Raw genomic sequence first — 16690 nt, forward strand, 5'->3', positions numbered from 1 at the left:
GGGCAGCTCTGGAAGCCTACAAAGCACACCAGCAGACAGGGCCCAGCGCCAAGCCTCGGATGCTGGGAGGTTGTTGAACAGCCTCTGTCAAACGTTTAAACCAACCTCCAAGCTCTGAAGGCACTGACCGAAGATGGAAAGTGGCCAAGTCAGAAATGCGGAGAGGATCCGAGACAGATGTGAGCACAGGCATCTGGGAAGGCGACAGGCCGTGATGACCAGCGCAGAGAGCGCAGAGGAAAGCAGAGCACCAGGGCAGGCCGTGATGACCAGCGCAGAGAGCGCAGAGGAAAGCAGAGCACCAGGGCGGCAGTCCTCAGCTTATACTGCGCCCTCCCCTGAACAGTCAGGGGCGGCCAGGAGGGCAGGAAGGAGGGGCAGGACATGAGTGAACCTGGCTTTCTCTCCAAAGTGTCTACCACATCACCCGACCCCAGCAGACAGGCATACAGATACACACAATTTTCTAACACTACTTTGACTTCTTCATGCACAGTATTTCGTGACTATTTCATCTTAAATCAACATAAACAGCTATTCTGTCTGTACTACTCACACAAGCACGACAAATTCACCTGCCAGGAGCCAACAGAGGAAAAAGAATTGTTTACTTGAAAGAAACAATGTCTCTAGGAAGTATGAAATCCTTAAAAATGACAAGTTATCATCTAAGAGGAAAACACTACCCAGCCTCAAAGAGGTAATTAAAGATACACACAAATAAAGTCTGTCTCATGAAAAATATAACTTTCTTCTAATTAGAAACTATGTAAACTGCAAAATATTTAAATGGGTCTAAAAAAACTTTGAGAAGAAAAAAATGAAAAGCTCCTATTTTTGTTTTAAAAGTTTTCTTCACTAAGGAGAACATAATTGGTAACTGTGGTTGAATACATAAGGCCAATGTGAAATTTACTGGAAATGTGGGGCCTAACGTCCTGTGTATTCTAAATATAAACACCATGTACAGCTTCAGCAATGTCTCACAGCATATAATTAAAGGCAACGTGTACAAAATATAGGGAATGTGAAAAAACAGTTAAAGGATGAAAACTACATTATATTTCAATCATGGGGACTCTCAGTCTCCTGAAACTGAATGTAAATTTTTATCGTATGCATTTTTCAGAGTCAACAGTCCATAGTTCTCATCAGATTCTCAAATGCAGTCTCTGACCCCCCCCCCAAAAAGGTTAAAAAGCACTGCTGTAGGCAATTTTTACCCCAATTAGCAGGGTTCCCTTTTCAAAATATCTCATCCTGACATATACTAGACCCTCAAAGGATAAACGTGTTAGATGCATAACTAAATCAAACTCTGTGCTCAACCTACAAGGTCGCTTCCACGCCAACCAAGTACAGAGACACAAAGCTGACTTTTAAAAATCACATAAATGTCAAGAAGTTAACCAAATGATAGCAATTTTCAATCTTTTGTGACACGCTGTTGGTTTTATGTTTGGAATGATATTGTTGCCCACACTGCCTGTAAAAATGGTTCATTAGAATAAACCAACAATTAACTTAGTAACACGTTTAATTTAGGAATAATTAGAAAAATCCTTAAATGATTCATAATCAAGGCTATAACTAAATATAATAAAGGAAAAGCCGTGGACGCAGATGAAAGAAACATTACAAGAATAAAGTTATTTTTAAAACTGACAAGGTAAAGCCAAAAGAATCAGAGATTGAAGCAGAAATTTTCCAGGGATGATTTTCTTTGTGTGTATAATAATTGAACTTTTATGCATTTGTGGGTTCATAGTGTTCATCAGATTTGAAACATTTACAGCCATTATCTCTTAAAATACTTTTTTTCCATTTCTTTTCTCTTTCAAGAACTCCAATTATATATATGCTGACTGTCTGGCATTACCCCACATGTCACTTATGCTCTGTACATTTCTGTCGAGTCTGCATACTCTCTACAACATTTTGCATAGTTTCTATTGCTATGCCCACAAGTTCAATACCTTTTTTCTGCAGTGCCTACTCTGTTTATAATCCCATCCACTGTATTTGTCATTTCAGATATTGTACTTACCATTTTCAGAGGTTTCATTTGGGTCTTTTTCTTAAATATTTTTATTGATTTCAGAGAGGAAGGGAGAAGGAGAGATAGAAACATCAATGATAAGAGAGAATCATTGATAGGCTGCCTCCTGTACACTCCCCACTGGGGATTCAAGCCCGCAATCTAGGCATGTGCCCTGACAGGGAATCGAACCATGCCCTCCTGGTTCACAGATCAACAACGCTCAACCACTGAGCAACATGGGCCGGGCTGGGTCTTTTTTTATATCTTTTACTAGAGGCCCGTTGCACAAAGATTCGTGCAAGAATAGGCCTTCCTTCCCCTGGCTTTGCTCCCGGCCGCCTGGAAGCCTTTGCAAGTCTTCGCTCCCGGCCAGAGCACCACTCCTGTAGCTCCCTCCACCCCCCGCCCTCCCACCCATAGCAGGCGTCCCGCCCCGCCTGGCCACTCAGTGACTGTGTATGCAAATTAACCCACCATCTATGTTGGGTTAATTTGCATGCTCGTTCCTGATTGGCTGGTGGGTGTAGCGGTGGTATGGTCAATTTGCATATTTCTCTTTTATTAGTGTGGATTATTCTCCACTGTTCATGTTTTCATTTAAATACTTGAACATAATTGTAACTATTTTAACAATTATTTCTTTTACTTCCAACATATTTTACATTTCCGGAATTGTTTCTATTGACTGATTTTTCTCCTGGTTTGGGGATCATCTCTTCCTGCTTATTGGCATGTCTAGTAATTTTTGAGTAGATGTTGGACATTATGTTGTATTTATTGATTATCTGGATATCACTGTCTTCTTTTAAGTAGTACTGGACTTGGTTTTTCACAGGCTGTTAAATTATTTCCAACTTCATTTTACCTTTTCAAGACTTGTTTTCAAGCTTGGTTAGGGTAATTCCAGGCATGTAATAGTAAGCCCTACTACTCAGATGTGAACCTTCCAAATAGTGAATGTCCCAAGTTGTCAACACAATAAAGACTTTCCACTCTGATCATTGGGAATTCAAATGCCTCTCAGCGCCATGTGAGCTCTGGAAACGTTTAAGCTCACAGCTCCCCAATGGCTCTTGGTTGAACCTTGTGGAATTTCTATCCTATGCAAGTACATTCTGTATTCAAAGACTCATGGAGGCCTTTTGTAGATTTCTGGCCTTTTCTACATCATTCCCTCATCTCCAAAACTCTGTCCTCAACCTCCAACTGCCTCCCTGAACTCCAATCTGCCTTCTCAATCCAGTAAGACCACTCTGGATTGCCAGGGATTCCTCTCCCTGCACCAAGTCTGGAATAGGCTTTCTGGCAGAGAGCCAGGATAATCAGAGAGCTCATCTTGTTTGCTTACCTGGTCTCAGGGATGACAATCATGTAAAGCCAACTGTCCAATGTCTGAACAGCTGTTCTGTATTTGTTTATTCCAAATATCAACAAAAATAGCTTACTGTATATCGCTAAAAGGCAGACTTACAAATTTTTTCTAAAATATTGTTCTGTGGATTTTTCAGTGTTGCAATGAAATCATACACTTTCCATTCCATCATATATATACTAGAGGCCCGGTGCATGAATTCGTGCACCAGTGGGGTCCCTCTGGGTGGCCTGCAGGGATTAGGCCAAAACCCGCAGTCCAACGCCGCCTGCAGCTCCTACCTGCCACTCCCGTTCATCCTGGCCCCACTGTGCTGCCGCAGGCTCGCGCCCAATCAGTCCCGATCGGGAGAGGCTCACGCTGCCACAGCAGCACTGACCAGCCATGAGCCCTGCTTCTGGCGCCCTCCCAAGGGGAGTGGCCTGCGGGATCGGGCTGAAACCACCTCTCTGACATCCTCCAAGGGGTCCTGGATTGCGAGAGGGCACAGGCCAGGCTGAGGGACCCCACCGGCACACGATCAGGCCAAGGAGGGACCATGGGAGGGCTCCAGGGCATGTCCAGCACATCTCACTTAGTCCTGATCGGCCAGACCCCAGCAGCAAGCTAACCGACTGGTCGGAGCATCTGCCCCCTGGTGGTCCGTGCACATCATAGCAACTGGTCTCCTATCTGCCCCTGGTAGTCAGTGCATGTCATAGCGACTGATCGACCAGTTGACTGTCTGCCCCCTGTTGGTCAGTGTATGTAATAGCGAGCGGTTGAGCAGCCTTAGCATTATCATTAGCATATTACGCTTTGATTGGTTGTTCAGTTGTTCTGCCATTCGGTCTATTTGCATATTACCCTTTTATTATATAGGATAAGAAGCAATACTTGACTTTCAAAGTGACTAACTCCACAATGAAGCTATTTTACAATCGGATCCTATAGCAGTTTCTTTAGATAATTAAGGAGAGATAAATTTTTGTTAAAAACAAAGATAAATATAAAAAGGTAAACATCCTCTCATTTTGGAGGGTAAAATATTTACAGATAGTTGATCCCACCTATTTATTTTGTAGCAATTTAACCTCCCTGGGCCCCAGTTTCTAATTTACATAAGATCACAAAGATTCTTTGTGAACCAAATTTTTAAGGAAGAATAGAAAAGATCTAAAACTTAGGATTTAACAGATAAAGCTGATGCCACTTAAATATCCAAATATCTTTTAAAAAAATGACATACTTCTCAACTATAGAAGGTACCAGAAGACCAAATAAATAACATTTTTGGCAGTTCCTCATGTGCTTGTCAGAAACACATAGTTCTACTCTACCCTCTACTGCTGAGGAGGAAAAAAAATCATTAACACAAACAAAATGCCACTAAATTTTTCTGGCTTGGCTTCAAATATTTATATTCTTTAAGGTTAGTACAAGCTTTTAGCACCGTAATACTAAGAATGGCTATCCTACCTCTGAAATAATAAATTGTGAATAATAAATTTGGGAAACTTATGGCACAGATTTATGAATAACCAAAGTAATTCATTTTAATCACCTACTATTCAAATTCTAAGAAAATTAATAGAAAAAAGCATTAGCAAACGAAAAGGCCTGAAAAGGAAGGCAATCCTATTTCTATTAAAACAAGGGTTTGAAACAGTGATCTTAAAGCAGGTTCTGTATTAACTCTCCTTCCAACACCAGCTCCAGCAGGAAAGCTCTTATCAGGCATGTAAGATGCAGCACCCGGTACTGCAAAAAGGAGTAGAAATCTTGTATAAATAGCCTAAAGAAAGGGCACTCTTTTGTCTTTCATTAGTTCAGTAATTCTGAGAAAACAGAAGCAAACAGAGAACACAAAGAAGGAGGTGTCAAGAACCAGTGAAATTATTACAGTCATGTCAGTGATGATTCACTGCTCCACTCCTATTAATTCCATCAATAGATACTTACTGCCTACTATATGCATGGCTACTAGAACAAGATTTACAGTGATGTATAAATATGTAATACCGGTATTATAAGCTCTTTTATAGCTTACAGCATATGTTAGCTATGACAGTTATCGTGAAAACGGTTCCACCTATGCTAGTAACCAGACATTCAAATTAAAACAAGATAACCCTTTCTGGCCTACAAAAAGACTTTTGTAATACTCAAAGCTAGAAAAAGAGTATTTAGTAAGGTAAGCACTATTTGTGACCTATACATTTGTACAATCTATCCAGGAGGAAATGTTTAATAGGTAAATTTCAATGATATCAGCTTAATATGCTATGATATGAATCTTATCTAAGTCCTAAGTTCCTTAGAGATGAGACTACACCACATAACCACCTCATGGTTAGAAGTGGATGCATTAAACCAGAGCCCCAAGGCAAGTCCAGATTTAAAAGTCTTCCAAGTGTTCAAACCAAGTCCTTGTGAACTCTATGCTCAGGAAATGACTTTACCCGCGTGACCAGAAGAACAGGTAGAGTCCACTGCAGTGCTCCTAGGACAGTAAGAAACTGGTAACAACCATAAAATGAAACACGATGGAGCCACTTAAAAAATGATGTTTGATATTTTTACCAACATGGCAAATGCTCACTCACAATTTGTTCAGATAATATATCATGCCCACCTCAGCCTAAACTATGATTTAAGTCCTTCACCACTTCCTTTCACATTTATGCCTCAGGAGACAGCATACAGAATAAAGAACCAGACTCTGAAGTATAACGAACACGAAGGAGTCCTGACTCCAGATATTCTGAACTAATACATGTCTTAACGACTCATTTTCTTCCTCTGAAAAATGCACATCTATTTCACAAGTTCACTGTAGCCACTATATAAAACATGTTATGCTACCCGGCTGGTGTGGCTCAGTGGCTGAGTGTCGACCCAGGAACCAAGACGTCGCCGGTTCGATTCCTGGTCAGGGCACGTGCTCAGGTAGCGAGCTTGATCCCCAGTAGGGGGCATGCAGGAAGCAGCCGGTCAATGATTACTTATCATTGATGTTTCTATCTCTCTCTCCTTCTCCCTTCCTCTCTCTCTAAAAAAACAAACAAACATATTTTAGAACAGGTTATACCATGTAAATGATGGCAACACAGATAGATGACAGATGTACGTTTATTACCATCTCTGCACCAGACCACGAATTAGGAAGTCTCCATTACCTTATCTCTCTTCTCCTTAATTAGATTATAAATTCCTTGAAAGTAGGAGTTCTACATGATGCTTATACATAATAAGAATTATCACTGCCTGAGGAGCATGAAGGTATTCAAGGTAAGTGTCACCTGCAATGACCTAACGGAGGAGGGAAGCACGGGCAGCTGCCATCCTGGAAGCACCCACACGAGGCAAGAGCAGTGCTCAGCACGCTCAGGCACTGGGAGGGTGTCCAGGTGGATGGACACTCCTCAGTTCTAACAGCAAGGGGTTCAGCGGTCTCAAGCTTCAAGCAGCCTCAACGCTGGCCACTGTTAGCGGCAAATTTGTGTAGGGATGGAGTATGGTCTCTTCACAAATGTGACTTTAATTGAAACACATCCCCCCCCACCCCCAATTCTAAATCTGAGGGTATGGGGTTCAACTCAGAAAACTCCGGGCCTAATCAAGGCTCTTAGAGGGAGGGCCTGGTGGCTAAGCAGAGCCCATGTCTATTTCACCCACCACTGGAGCCCCCCGGTCCTGGCTTAGCGCTGCCGGGCACATAGTATGCATTTAATATGAGAGAGCCTGCAAAGAAAATGAACACATAGTACAGGAGGGTTAATGGGTATGTGGGATGAAGCAGTGAGCCACTACCAACTACCTGTCAGTACAATTAAGACTGAGTTTTTACATTTCACCCAGTCAAGCTAATGCCTCTCCCTTTTTAGTAAGCATCCCTCAATACACATGCAGTCCTTGGTTTTCTGCTAAATCACACCTAAATATTCAAAGAGCCAAGTAAAAGGAGCTTCTTTTTAAAACCTCAGTTTGGGGCTGAAGCTTCATGACAAATGTTTCAGATTGTTTCCAGAAGTATTTCTCGCCAACTTACTTCTGATGGTCCTATTTCTTCAGATAAGTGAGTTGGGAAACAGAACAGTATACAAAAAGCAGTAAAAACCCCACCACAGTCAAAACCACTGTTAATCTCCCTCCATATCTCTCTCTCTCTCTCTCTCTCTCTCTCTCTCTCTCTCTCTCTCTCTCTCTCTCTCTCACACACACACACACACACACACACACACCAGGGAAGAATGAGTTCGTTGTGTTTTTAGGACTGCTCTATTGAAAAAATTTTTAAATATATATTAGTGTTTGAGAGAAAAAAGAATAAATTACCTAAGGTACTCATATTCCAACTACAATTTTACTCTAAAATTAATCCTAAATTTTAAACTCATTTTTACAATCTTTGTGCTTAATGGATAAGCAACCAAAATAGACTTACTCTTGTCTCCAGGAAGTAATACTATTTTCAAGGACGAAATATTCGGATTCTAGCCTCTACTGTCTTCAAAATGCCTTTTGATAATTTAGTGGATAAATACTGTTACTGCTCTCCTGACTCAATCTCAAGAGACAAGAGACAAAGTACAATACTATCTTTTTTTTTTTTTTTTTTTTTTTTGTAGAGCCATTCTTTTGAAATGAGAGTAACAACCCATTTGCGGGTAATTAAATAAATGTAATGTATCGTGATGAAAAATTTTCATAGAACAGAACAAGAAAAGTCAGAGGGTATCAGACAATAATTATAAGGTCAAGCACCATTTCATAAATTTTTATTTTGGTTATGCAGCATACACATGTAGCGTTGTAAAATGTATTTCTTACTGTAGGTCACAAAGCAGACAGCTTCACTATCACTACCACAGAACAGAAATTACCATCTTACTGCCCGCTTCCACTAAAGACTGAGCACAGAAAAGAACAACGAGGTATCTAGAGAGATTTGAGCATTGGCTCATTATTTTGTGAACTTGAAATAAAGTTTTATGGAGGGAAAAGTTGTGTACAGGAAGTTTGGGGGAGATTTCAGGGTGGATGCTTTGATCCGTTTTTCCCCTGAAAATGAACCTTTCATCACTGTTCTATCCTGTAAAGTCTAATTAATCCAGAAAATACAATACTCCACAGTTGGTCATGTGGGCCTGAGCGGACACTGGGCCAGGGAGTCAGGTGGCTGCTGAGCTCGTTAGCCTTGGACCTGAACAAGGGGAGCACAGTGTGACATAAGGGAGAGGGAAGCAAGAGCCTGGATCCCAGGCTATGACCTTGGGAAGCTGCAGCCTCGAGGCCAGCTTTCTCACCTCTGAAATAAAAGGAATGATGCAGATGAGCTCCCAGTTCCCTGCCAGCTATAAACTCTTATAAGTCTACTAGAGGCCCGGTGCATGAAATTCGTGCATTGGGGGAGTGGGGGGGTCCCTCAGCCCAGCCTGCACCCTCTCCAATCCAGGACCCCTTGGGGGATGTCCAACTGCTGGTTTAGGCCCCGTCCCGGGATGGGGCCTAAACCAGCAGTCAGACATCCCTCTAGCAATCCAGGACCGCTGGCTCCTAACCATTTGCCTGCCTACCAGCTTGATTGCTGCCTAACTGCTCCCCTGCCAGCCTCATGGCCCCCAACTGTCCTCCCCTGCTGGCCTGATCGCCCCTAACCACCTCTGCCTCAGTCCCCACCACCGTAGCTTTGTCCTGAAGGAAGTCAGACGGTAGAAAGATGTCCGGTCTCCCGGTCTAATTAGCATATTACCCTTTTATTAGTATAGATTTATGAGCAATGGCTGGAAAGTTGGACTAAATGAATGTTAAGAGTCCTACCAACCAGAAGACTTGCATTAGTATGCACTTAATTCCTTATCTGAATTAGAAATACTTAGACATCAAAAAAATTAATTCTAAATATTTTGTGAGAAAACTAATTTACGTTCCATTATTATGTTCCTACAATAAAAAAAGACTTTAGAATTGTTAATAGCACAATGAAAATAATGCACGTATAAATTTTCTTCCAAAATATTTCCACTGAAAGGTTGAAAAGGTTGACATTTTCACATTCCCATGTGAGCTGTCCTCCAATAAGCCCTATTCAGAACATTCTTCAGTTCAGCATTACCCTCAAATAGCCTGCTCAGTAGAAAGAAAGCTCCACTGGGCCAGCCAATCTGATCACCTTAAAGATTAGTATCCACTTTTCTCCATAGCAGGTTTATTTCCTCTGAAATTATGCTGAAATGAAATCCACTTATGAAACACTTTGACAGAATGCCTAATATATTCTTAATAGCTTTCCCTTCTACTTATAAACACTTGGCATCCATATGATCCATGAGACTAACACTTCTACTGGTGTCTGCAAAATATGACAACTGAATGTCCTTTTAGGTCAAAAACAAATTTAGTACCACGTTTCATTATCATTTTGCCTATGCTGCTAGTGACTAAATATCTAAAGACAAACTGTACTCCATTACATGAGTAAGGTCTGTGGAAAATAGGAATGTACCTACCACACCTACTTTCTAGAGGAATAATGTTCCTTTTAAAATACAGTGGTTTCAAATATGTGTCTTAAAAAGGGAAAAGTGTGTTAACATAACATACAAGTTGTATGTTATGATTCTAAATAACAGTGCCATTAATATAAAAGACCCATAAAGCAAGCCCTTTATTACTGTTGATGTGTTGTTTCTAATCTACAAATTCTTTTTTTTAAGATGTTTGATTTTGAGAGAGAGAAAAGGAGAGAGAGAGAGAGAGAGAGAGAGAGAGAGAGAGAGAGAGAGAGAGAGAGAATCACCAATGTGGGAAAAACATAGTTCAGCTGCCTCCTGCACCCCCCTACTGGGCATGTGCCCTGACCAGGAATAGAACCCCAACAATTTGGTACACCGGAGGATGCCCCACCAACGGAGCCACACCAGCCAGGGCTGATATACAAATTGTTACCCAGGATGAACCAAATAATTAAGAAAACCAGCTGGATATAGTCAGCTCAGATAGTTCATAGAAAATGAATTTTAAAACAAGAAAATTTGAGTTAATTTAACATTTGGCAACAACTTCTCTTTATATAACACACTAGAGGCCCGGTGCACAAATTCATGCACCAGTGGGGTCCCTCGACCTGGCCTGTGGGATCGGGCCGAAACCGGCTCTCCAACATCCCCCAAGGGGTCCTGGATTGCGAAAGGGCACAGGCCAGGCCAAGGGACCCCACGGGTGCATGATTGGGGCTAGGGAGAGATGCAGGAGGTTGGCCAGCCGGGGAGGGACCACGGGAGGGCTCCAGGACGTGTCGGGCCCATCTCACTCAGTCCCAATTGGCCAGACCCCAGCAGCAAGCTAACCTACCGATCGGAGTGTCTGCCCCCAGTGGTCAGTGCACATCATAGCGACTGGTCGACTGCCCCCTGGAGGTCAGTGCATGTCATAGCCTTAGCATATCATTAGCATATTATGCTTTGATTGGTTGAAAGGCCGACCGGACACTTAGCATATTAGGCTTTTATTATATAGGATGGAGTTTCAACCATTTCAATTTTAATAACAATTCAAAGTAATGCAAAACATAATTTTTAATAGCTGCACAGAATTCTAACATCGCTCTAAATTTCAATTTTATAACTTAAATCCAGAAGTATATATCATAATCTTTTTTGAACACAATATTCACAAGAGTAAAAACCATTTTATGAAAGCACCAATCACTGCTATCTTTGCCACACCTTGTAAAAAACTTGGCCAGTTTTTTTGTTTTTTTTTTTGGTGGTCGGGAGGGGAGGGTCAGGGTGGACTATGGGAGGGTGGAGAAAGTAGGTGATCCTCTGAGATTTACCACTAGAAAAAAATCTATCACTTGGGATTTTTTAAATGCTTTTAAGGGATAACGATATAACATACCTCAAAGTAAAGCAAGAAAAGCAAGGTTTGTCATAAACTAGTTAAAGGAAGAACGGAGATGAAAAACAAACACACTATAACTCAACCAATTGTGAGAAGTTAGTGACAAATTAAAAACCAACACACAAACGAAAGCTTAAGAGTAAGACTACCATATGCCACTCACCCTAGAAGGGCATGCTTATAGAGTTTCAAGCCAACCTCCTTGATGTGTTAACATCAGTCACCAAGATCATTCAACTAATTCCCTTGCTGGTGTCATGCATCATCAATCAATTTCTTCAGTATACTTTGGCTTTCTACAGGCAAACTGACCCAGCAGGTATGGACAAAGCTGAGGAGGAGCTGAAGCACAGTACCTGGACCTGCTTACCTTATCCTGCCAAGAAAATGCCAGATTATAAAGACCTCCAGCAGTCACTGGCCAGACTTCTTTTCTGTCATCTCTTCCATTTTCTCGCTAAAGAAACAATTTCCAATGACCTACTGATTGGCACCGTGAAAGTGTCTTTGAAAGAATACATACCACCTGGTCAAATGAAAAGGCTGCAACAACAGAACGCTATGAATGAAAACATAATCACTGAAGAATGAGGAATTAAGTAACAGGAAGTTATTAAGGCAAATGTATCCAGTAAGCAGTCAAGACCTTATATCCCCTATTTCAGTAGAGCTCAGGACAAGATCTACAAGACACCAAAAGAACACAGGGAAGGAAGTAGAAGCAACTTCTAATAATATGACAATGGAAGGGAACCACAAAGTCCTTCTGAGAGACGAGTCTTCCCCATTTCAGAACGTGAGGGAGCTTCTGCCATCACTGGAGTCTCCTGTTACTCCTGCTTCGTGCTCACTGCTTCTCCGCCTAAAGCACCCCCCCCCCCCCCAAATCCCACCACTGGTGTCTGCCCTTGTAATGGTCTCAAGCCTCGCCCATCATTGACGAGGCCAAGAGATTCCATAACTGCACAGTACTGTGGGTTTCACTAGTAAGAACAGGTGACACCCAGTATCAACACTGAAACAAGCAGGCTCAAAGGGGACATTAAAACTGAAAGAGAGATCAAATCATCCGGGAGTGATATTCAAATACTTTTTCCAGTAGTGAAAACCCAGGATTTCCAAATGAAGTTACAAGGACCATCCTATATAATAAAAGGCTAATATGCAAATTGTCCCCTCCACTGGGAGTTCGACCAGGGGACGGGGCCAGCTGGCCAACCACCTGCAACCCCTCCCCCCGGCTGGCCCCACCCCTGATCAGCCCTCCCACCCCAATCCGGGTTGGGGCTGGCCAGCCCCCACCCATGCACGAATTCATGCACCGGGCCTCTAGTATTATATAAAGTAAACTATCAATAAAGTCATTGGCTTAAAAAAGTTATTTAATTCCATGTAACATGTACTTTACAAGGTCAATAAATGAGAACAATGAAGCTATTTTTATTTTATTTTACTTTATTGTTTAAAGTATTACAAATAGTAGTACATATGTCTCCTTTTTTTCCCCATTGACCTCCCACCCCACCCACCTCCCCTACCCCTGGCACATGCCCTCACCGCCCCCCCCCCCAGTGTTTTGTGCCCATTGGTTAAGCTTATATGCATGCATACAAGTCCTTCAGCTGATCTCTTACCCCCCCAATGAAGCTATTTTTAACGAACATTTTAAATGAAAGGTTACAGGAGACAGGAGAGTCTTACATCAGCCTTAACAGCCAAGGTACGTGCAGGTTCAAGAAATCACAAAGAGCTGTCCTCGCAATCTCAGATCTCCTACGACTGACCCAGAAGCTTGAAAAAGAAATTATAAGGACTGTTTATTTCTAAGTTTAATCACCAACAAGAGCAACCGGCTATCCTTGTAAGGAATCTTTATCAAAAATAAGGACGAGAGAGAAAAAATCAGGACAAGAAGTATCCAGGGCTTGAAACTCTGACATTAAGCAGAAAAACTATAATAGAGCACCTATCGCCTCTCAACCTGTTTTGTGTTCCTCCGTCATTGCATAACTCGCACGTCAGCATGCACGGAGCAGATGTTCTGGGCTGGCACCTGCCTGCTACAGTGGCACATTGGTCAACATGTGCAGGCCTGCATTCTACCACACTGTGCATTAGCACCACCTTCCTGATCAATGGCACACTGGCATAAAGTACATGAACAAAGATGGCAGGCGGAGCTTTATTCGGGTCTATCCCAAAACCAGTTCACTTGGTAACACAAACATCATTAGGCTCCAGTGTGTTAAAATGTGGCATCTAGCACATTTTGATCATGCACGGTGACCTTTTAAAAAATGTAAATAGAAGAAATTCAAATAAACAGATGCAGAACCTTTGAAGCATCCTGAACTGATGGACACAGTAAGCATGCCAGAGGGCAGCGCTGTGTATTGAAGAGGTGGCGGTGACAATGCGCGAGTATAAATAACAGCTTTGTCGAGTAATCTGGCTTACAGATTAGCTATTGTATAATTAACTGCAATGTTGCTAAGAGCAATATTTCTAAGATCTTCTTGTTCTGTACGCTGCTGTTCACTTAAAGTTGGATGAAGCCCATTATCCTGACCTATTTCTATTATAACAAAGACAAAAACCTGGCTGAAAAATAAAGGTTTCTTTTTATCATTGCAAAAACAGTCGTTTTTATGGCACTTCCCTCTGTCCCTTTTACTTTTACCTACAAATGTTCACATCCATTTTATCCCAAAGAATGGTTATACAGAATTATAACTTCTGATCCGCCCATTTGGATAATGAATCACACTTCTCCACACTGGCCAAGGGCACGGAGGGGCAGCCAGGTCTGAGTTCCCTCCTAGCTGTGAAACCTCGGACCACACACCTACCCTCTGAGCCTCAGCTTCCTCACCTGCACAAGAGAAATAATTACAGGACCCCCCTCACAGGGTTGCTGTAAGGGTTAAACGGGTTACGCAAAGAAAGTGGCATATTTTAAGCGTTTAGGAAGTATTCATTATGATTTTCAAAGAAAAACTTTAAAAAGTCAAAATGTTCAAAGACTGAATTCACTCACAAATTTATTCACTGAACTTTCTGCCCAAACTACCACTGTCAGATGTACTGGAAAGGAGCCGAGTGGCGTCACCTTAGCCCAGGCCCCCTTCTTCAGAGAAGCTGGCCCCGAAAGTCACCCAGCTCTCCGCAGTGTGGTAGACGCCGGGGAAAAGGAACAGCCGCTCCGCACCGCACCCCGAAAACCTGCTCGGCCCACCGGGTCCCGGCCAGCGGGACGGGACGGCGATCCCGCCTTCAGCTGTGAGCAGCTACAGAGTTTGGTTGAGGTTTCGTTAAGCAGAAAAAGAGAAAGGCCACCGAGCCGCCATTCCTGGAGCTCTGTACAGAGCCAGCCGGGGAGAGGCGAGCGGAGCTTGGACGCAGGTTCCGGACGGGGCCGGGGCAGCAGCTGCACGTGCACCCGGGGATGCAAGGACCGCAAAGGGACGGACGTCTCAACCCACAAGCACAGGCATGGGAGAGGGAAGCCCTAGTTACGGGGAGTTCGAGTTCCCGATCCGAAAAATAAAAATAAAAAGCGACACGAAGTTCATGAGCAGCGTGTCTCAGGGACAGAACGCAACCAATACTTTGGGTACCAGAGTTCCATCTTGGAGTTCCTACAGTAGCAAAGTTTCAGACAGATCAACCCTGGGCTGTCGTGCACGAAGCTGCTGCCGCGGACGGCGGTACCCCCGGAGGTCTAGACCCACCCGCTCGCCTGCAGAGCCCAAGGGGTGGGCGGGGGTCCCAGGGGGGCAGGGGCACCCACCCGCTCGCCTGTAGAGCCTAATGGGTGGGCGGGGGTCCCGGGGGGGGCAGGGGCACCCACCGCTCGCCTGCAGAGCCTAAGGGGTGGGCGGGGGTCCCGGGGGGGCAGGGGCACCCACCCGCTCGCCTGCAGAGCCTAAGGGGTGGGCGGGGGTCCCGGGGGGGCAGGGGCACCCACCCGCTCGCCTGCAGTGCCTCAGGGGTGGGCGGGGGTCCCGGGGGGGGCAGGGGCACCCACCCGCTCGCCTGCAGAGCCTCAGGGGTGGGCGGGGGTCCCGGGGGCAGGGGAACGCGGGGAAATGCCAGTGCACATCTGCTCCGCGGCGTCCACTTCTTTTCGCGGAAAGGGGCGGGGGAGAGGCAGCGCTGGGGTTCGGTAGCGATGCGAGCGCTATCGGCGCGGCCCGCACTCGGAGCTCAGTTCCCACAGGACCGCGGGGCCCCCCACGCTCCGCACCCGCAGGAGAGCTGCAGGCAGGGCCGCCGCTGGGCACTCGGGCAGGGGTCCCTCGGCAGCGCCGGCCGCGCGCCCCAGGTGCCGGGCTGCACCCCGCCCCTCGGCCCGGCCCGGCGCCAGGACGCTGCCCTCCCCGCCCGGCGGGAAGCGAGGGTCCCACGCCCCCTCGGCCTCCGACCGGCTCCGGCCGACGAGACCCGCTCGGCGCCGGGGCGGCGGCCGCACTCACCTCGCCGCGCGGCGGCTCTCGGGATCGGGGTCGGGCTCGGGTTCCGGCGGCGGCGGCGGCGGCTCCTCCATGGCGGCGGCAGGGCTGACGGCGAAGGCGGGCGGGGGCACCAGCGCGGCGGCGGCGGCGGCTTCTCTCATCCGTGCGCGGAGCCCCGCATGGCCGTGGCGGGCAACGAGCGGCAGGCTGGCGGGGGCCGGAGCCCAGGGTGCGGGAGGGACGCGGCTCCGCCTCCGCCTCAGCCCGCCGCGGGGGCCGCTCGCGCCGCCGCCATCTTGGGAACGGCGACTGGCCAGCGCCGCGTACGGCGGGCGGCGAGGGACAAGCCTCAGCGGGCGGCGGGCTGGCGGGGGAGGTCGGAGGGGGCGGGGCTCCTGGGCGGAGGGGTGAGGGGGCGGGGCTCCCGGGCGGAGGGGTAAAGGGGCGGGGCGAAGGGCGTGGCCTCGGGAGCGGCGCGGTGGGGTCGCGGCAGTTCGCCTGGGTTCGCCCGGGTTCGCCCAGGGCTGGGGTCCCGCCGCGGGGTGTGCGCACCGGGCTGTGCGCACCGAGCCCCCAGGTGGTCGGCGTGGGGCGGGCCCGGCGGGCTCTCGGCGGGGCGGGGCGGCGGTTAGTAACGTAGTGCTCGGTAAACTTGAGCGAGCGGATCGCCACCGAGGGTGCTGCCATCGCCCGAAACTGGGTTAGACGTGCGGGGGCGCCCCCTGGTCACACGCGGGCGAGGAGGCCCTGGGGGACCCGCGAGTCCTGGGCTGCGGGCTCACTATCACCCTGGAAGCGCAGCTTTTAAACGTACACGGGAAATTCTGATTGTTGACACTGTTGAAGCGAAGACTCTGGAAACACAGAACATTCACGTCACCCTCGTCCAACGGGGCCGAGAGGAGCGCCGACCTCACCTCTGGCCCAGGGGGGCCC

At 46.1% G+C, this 16690-nt stretch overlaps 1 protein-coding gene across 4 annotated transcripts in view; it reads right to left on the minus strand.

Annotated features, from left to right (window-relative positions):
• MAP3K4 (mitogen-activated protein kinase kinase kinase 4) overlaps window positions 1-16066 on the minus strand; it is a 79243-nt gene extending 63177 nt beyond the window's left edge. For 2 of the 4 annotated variants that reach the window (XM_080666602.1, XM_080666600.1), the window contains exon 1: window positions 15776-16052. In XM_080666602.1, the coding sequence (XP_080522728.1) occupies window positions 15776-15915 (140 nt within the window). In that variant the 5' untranslated portion in view covers window positions 15916-16052. Of the gene's footprint in view, window positions 1-15775 lie in introns of all 4 variants that reach the window. The other 2 variants (XM_080666603.1, XM_080666601.1) reach the window with 2 other exon arrangements.
• Window positions 16067-16690: the final 624 nt, after the last annotated feature.

This window comes from Plecotus auritus, assembly GCF_963455305.1.
Source record: "Plecotus auritus genome assembly, chromosome: 4".
Taxonomy (NCBI): domain Eukaryota; kingdom Metazoa; phylum Chordata; class Mammalia; order Chiroptera; family Vespertilionidae; genus Plecotus; species Plecotus auritus.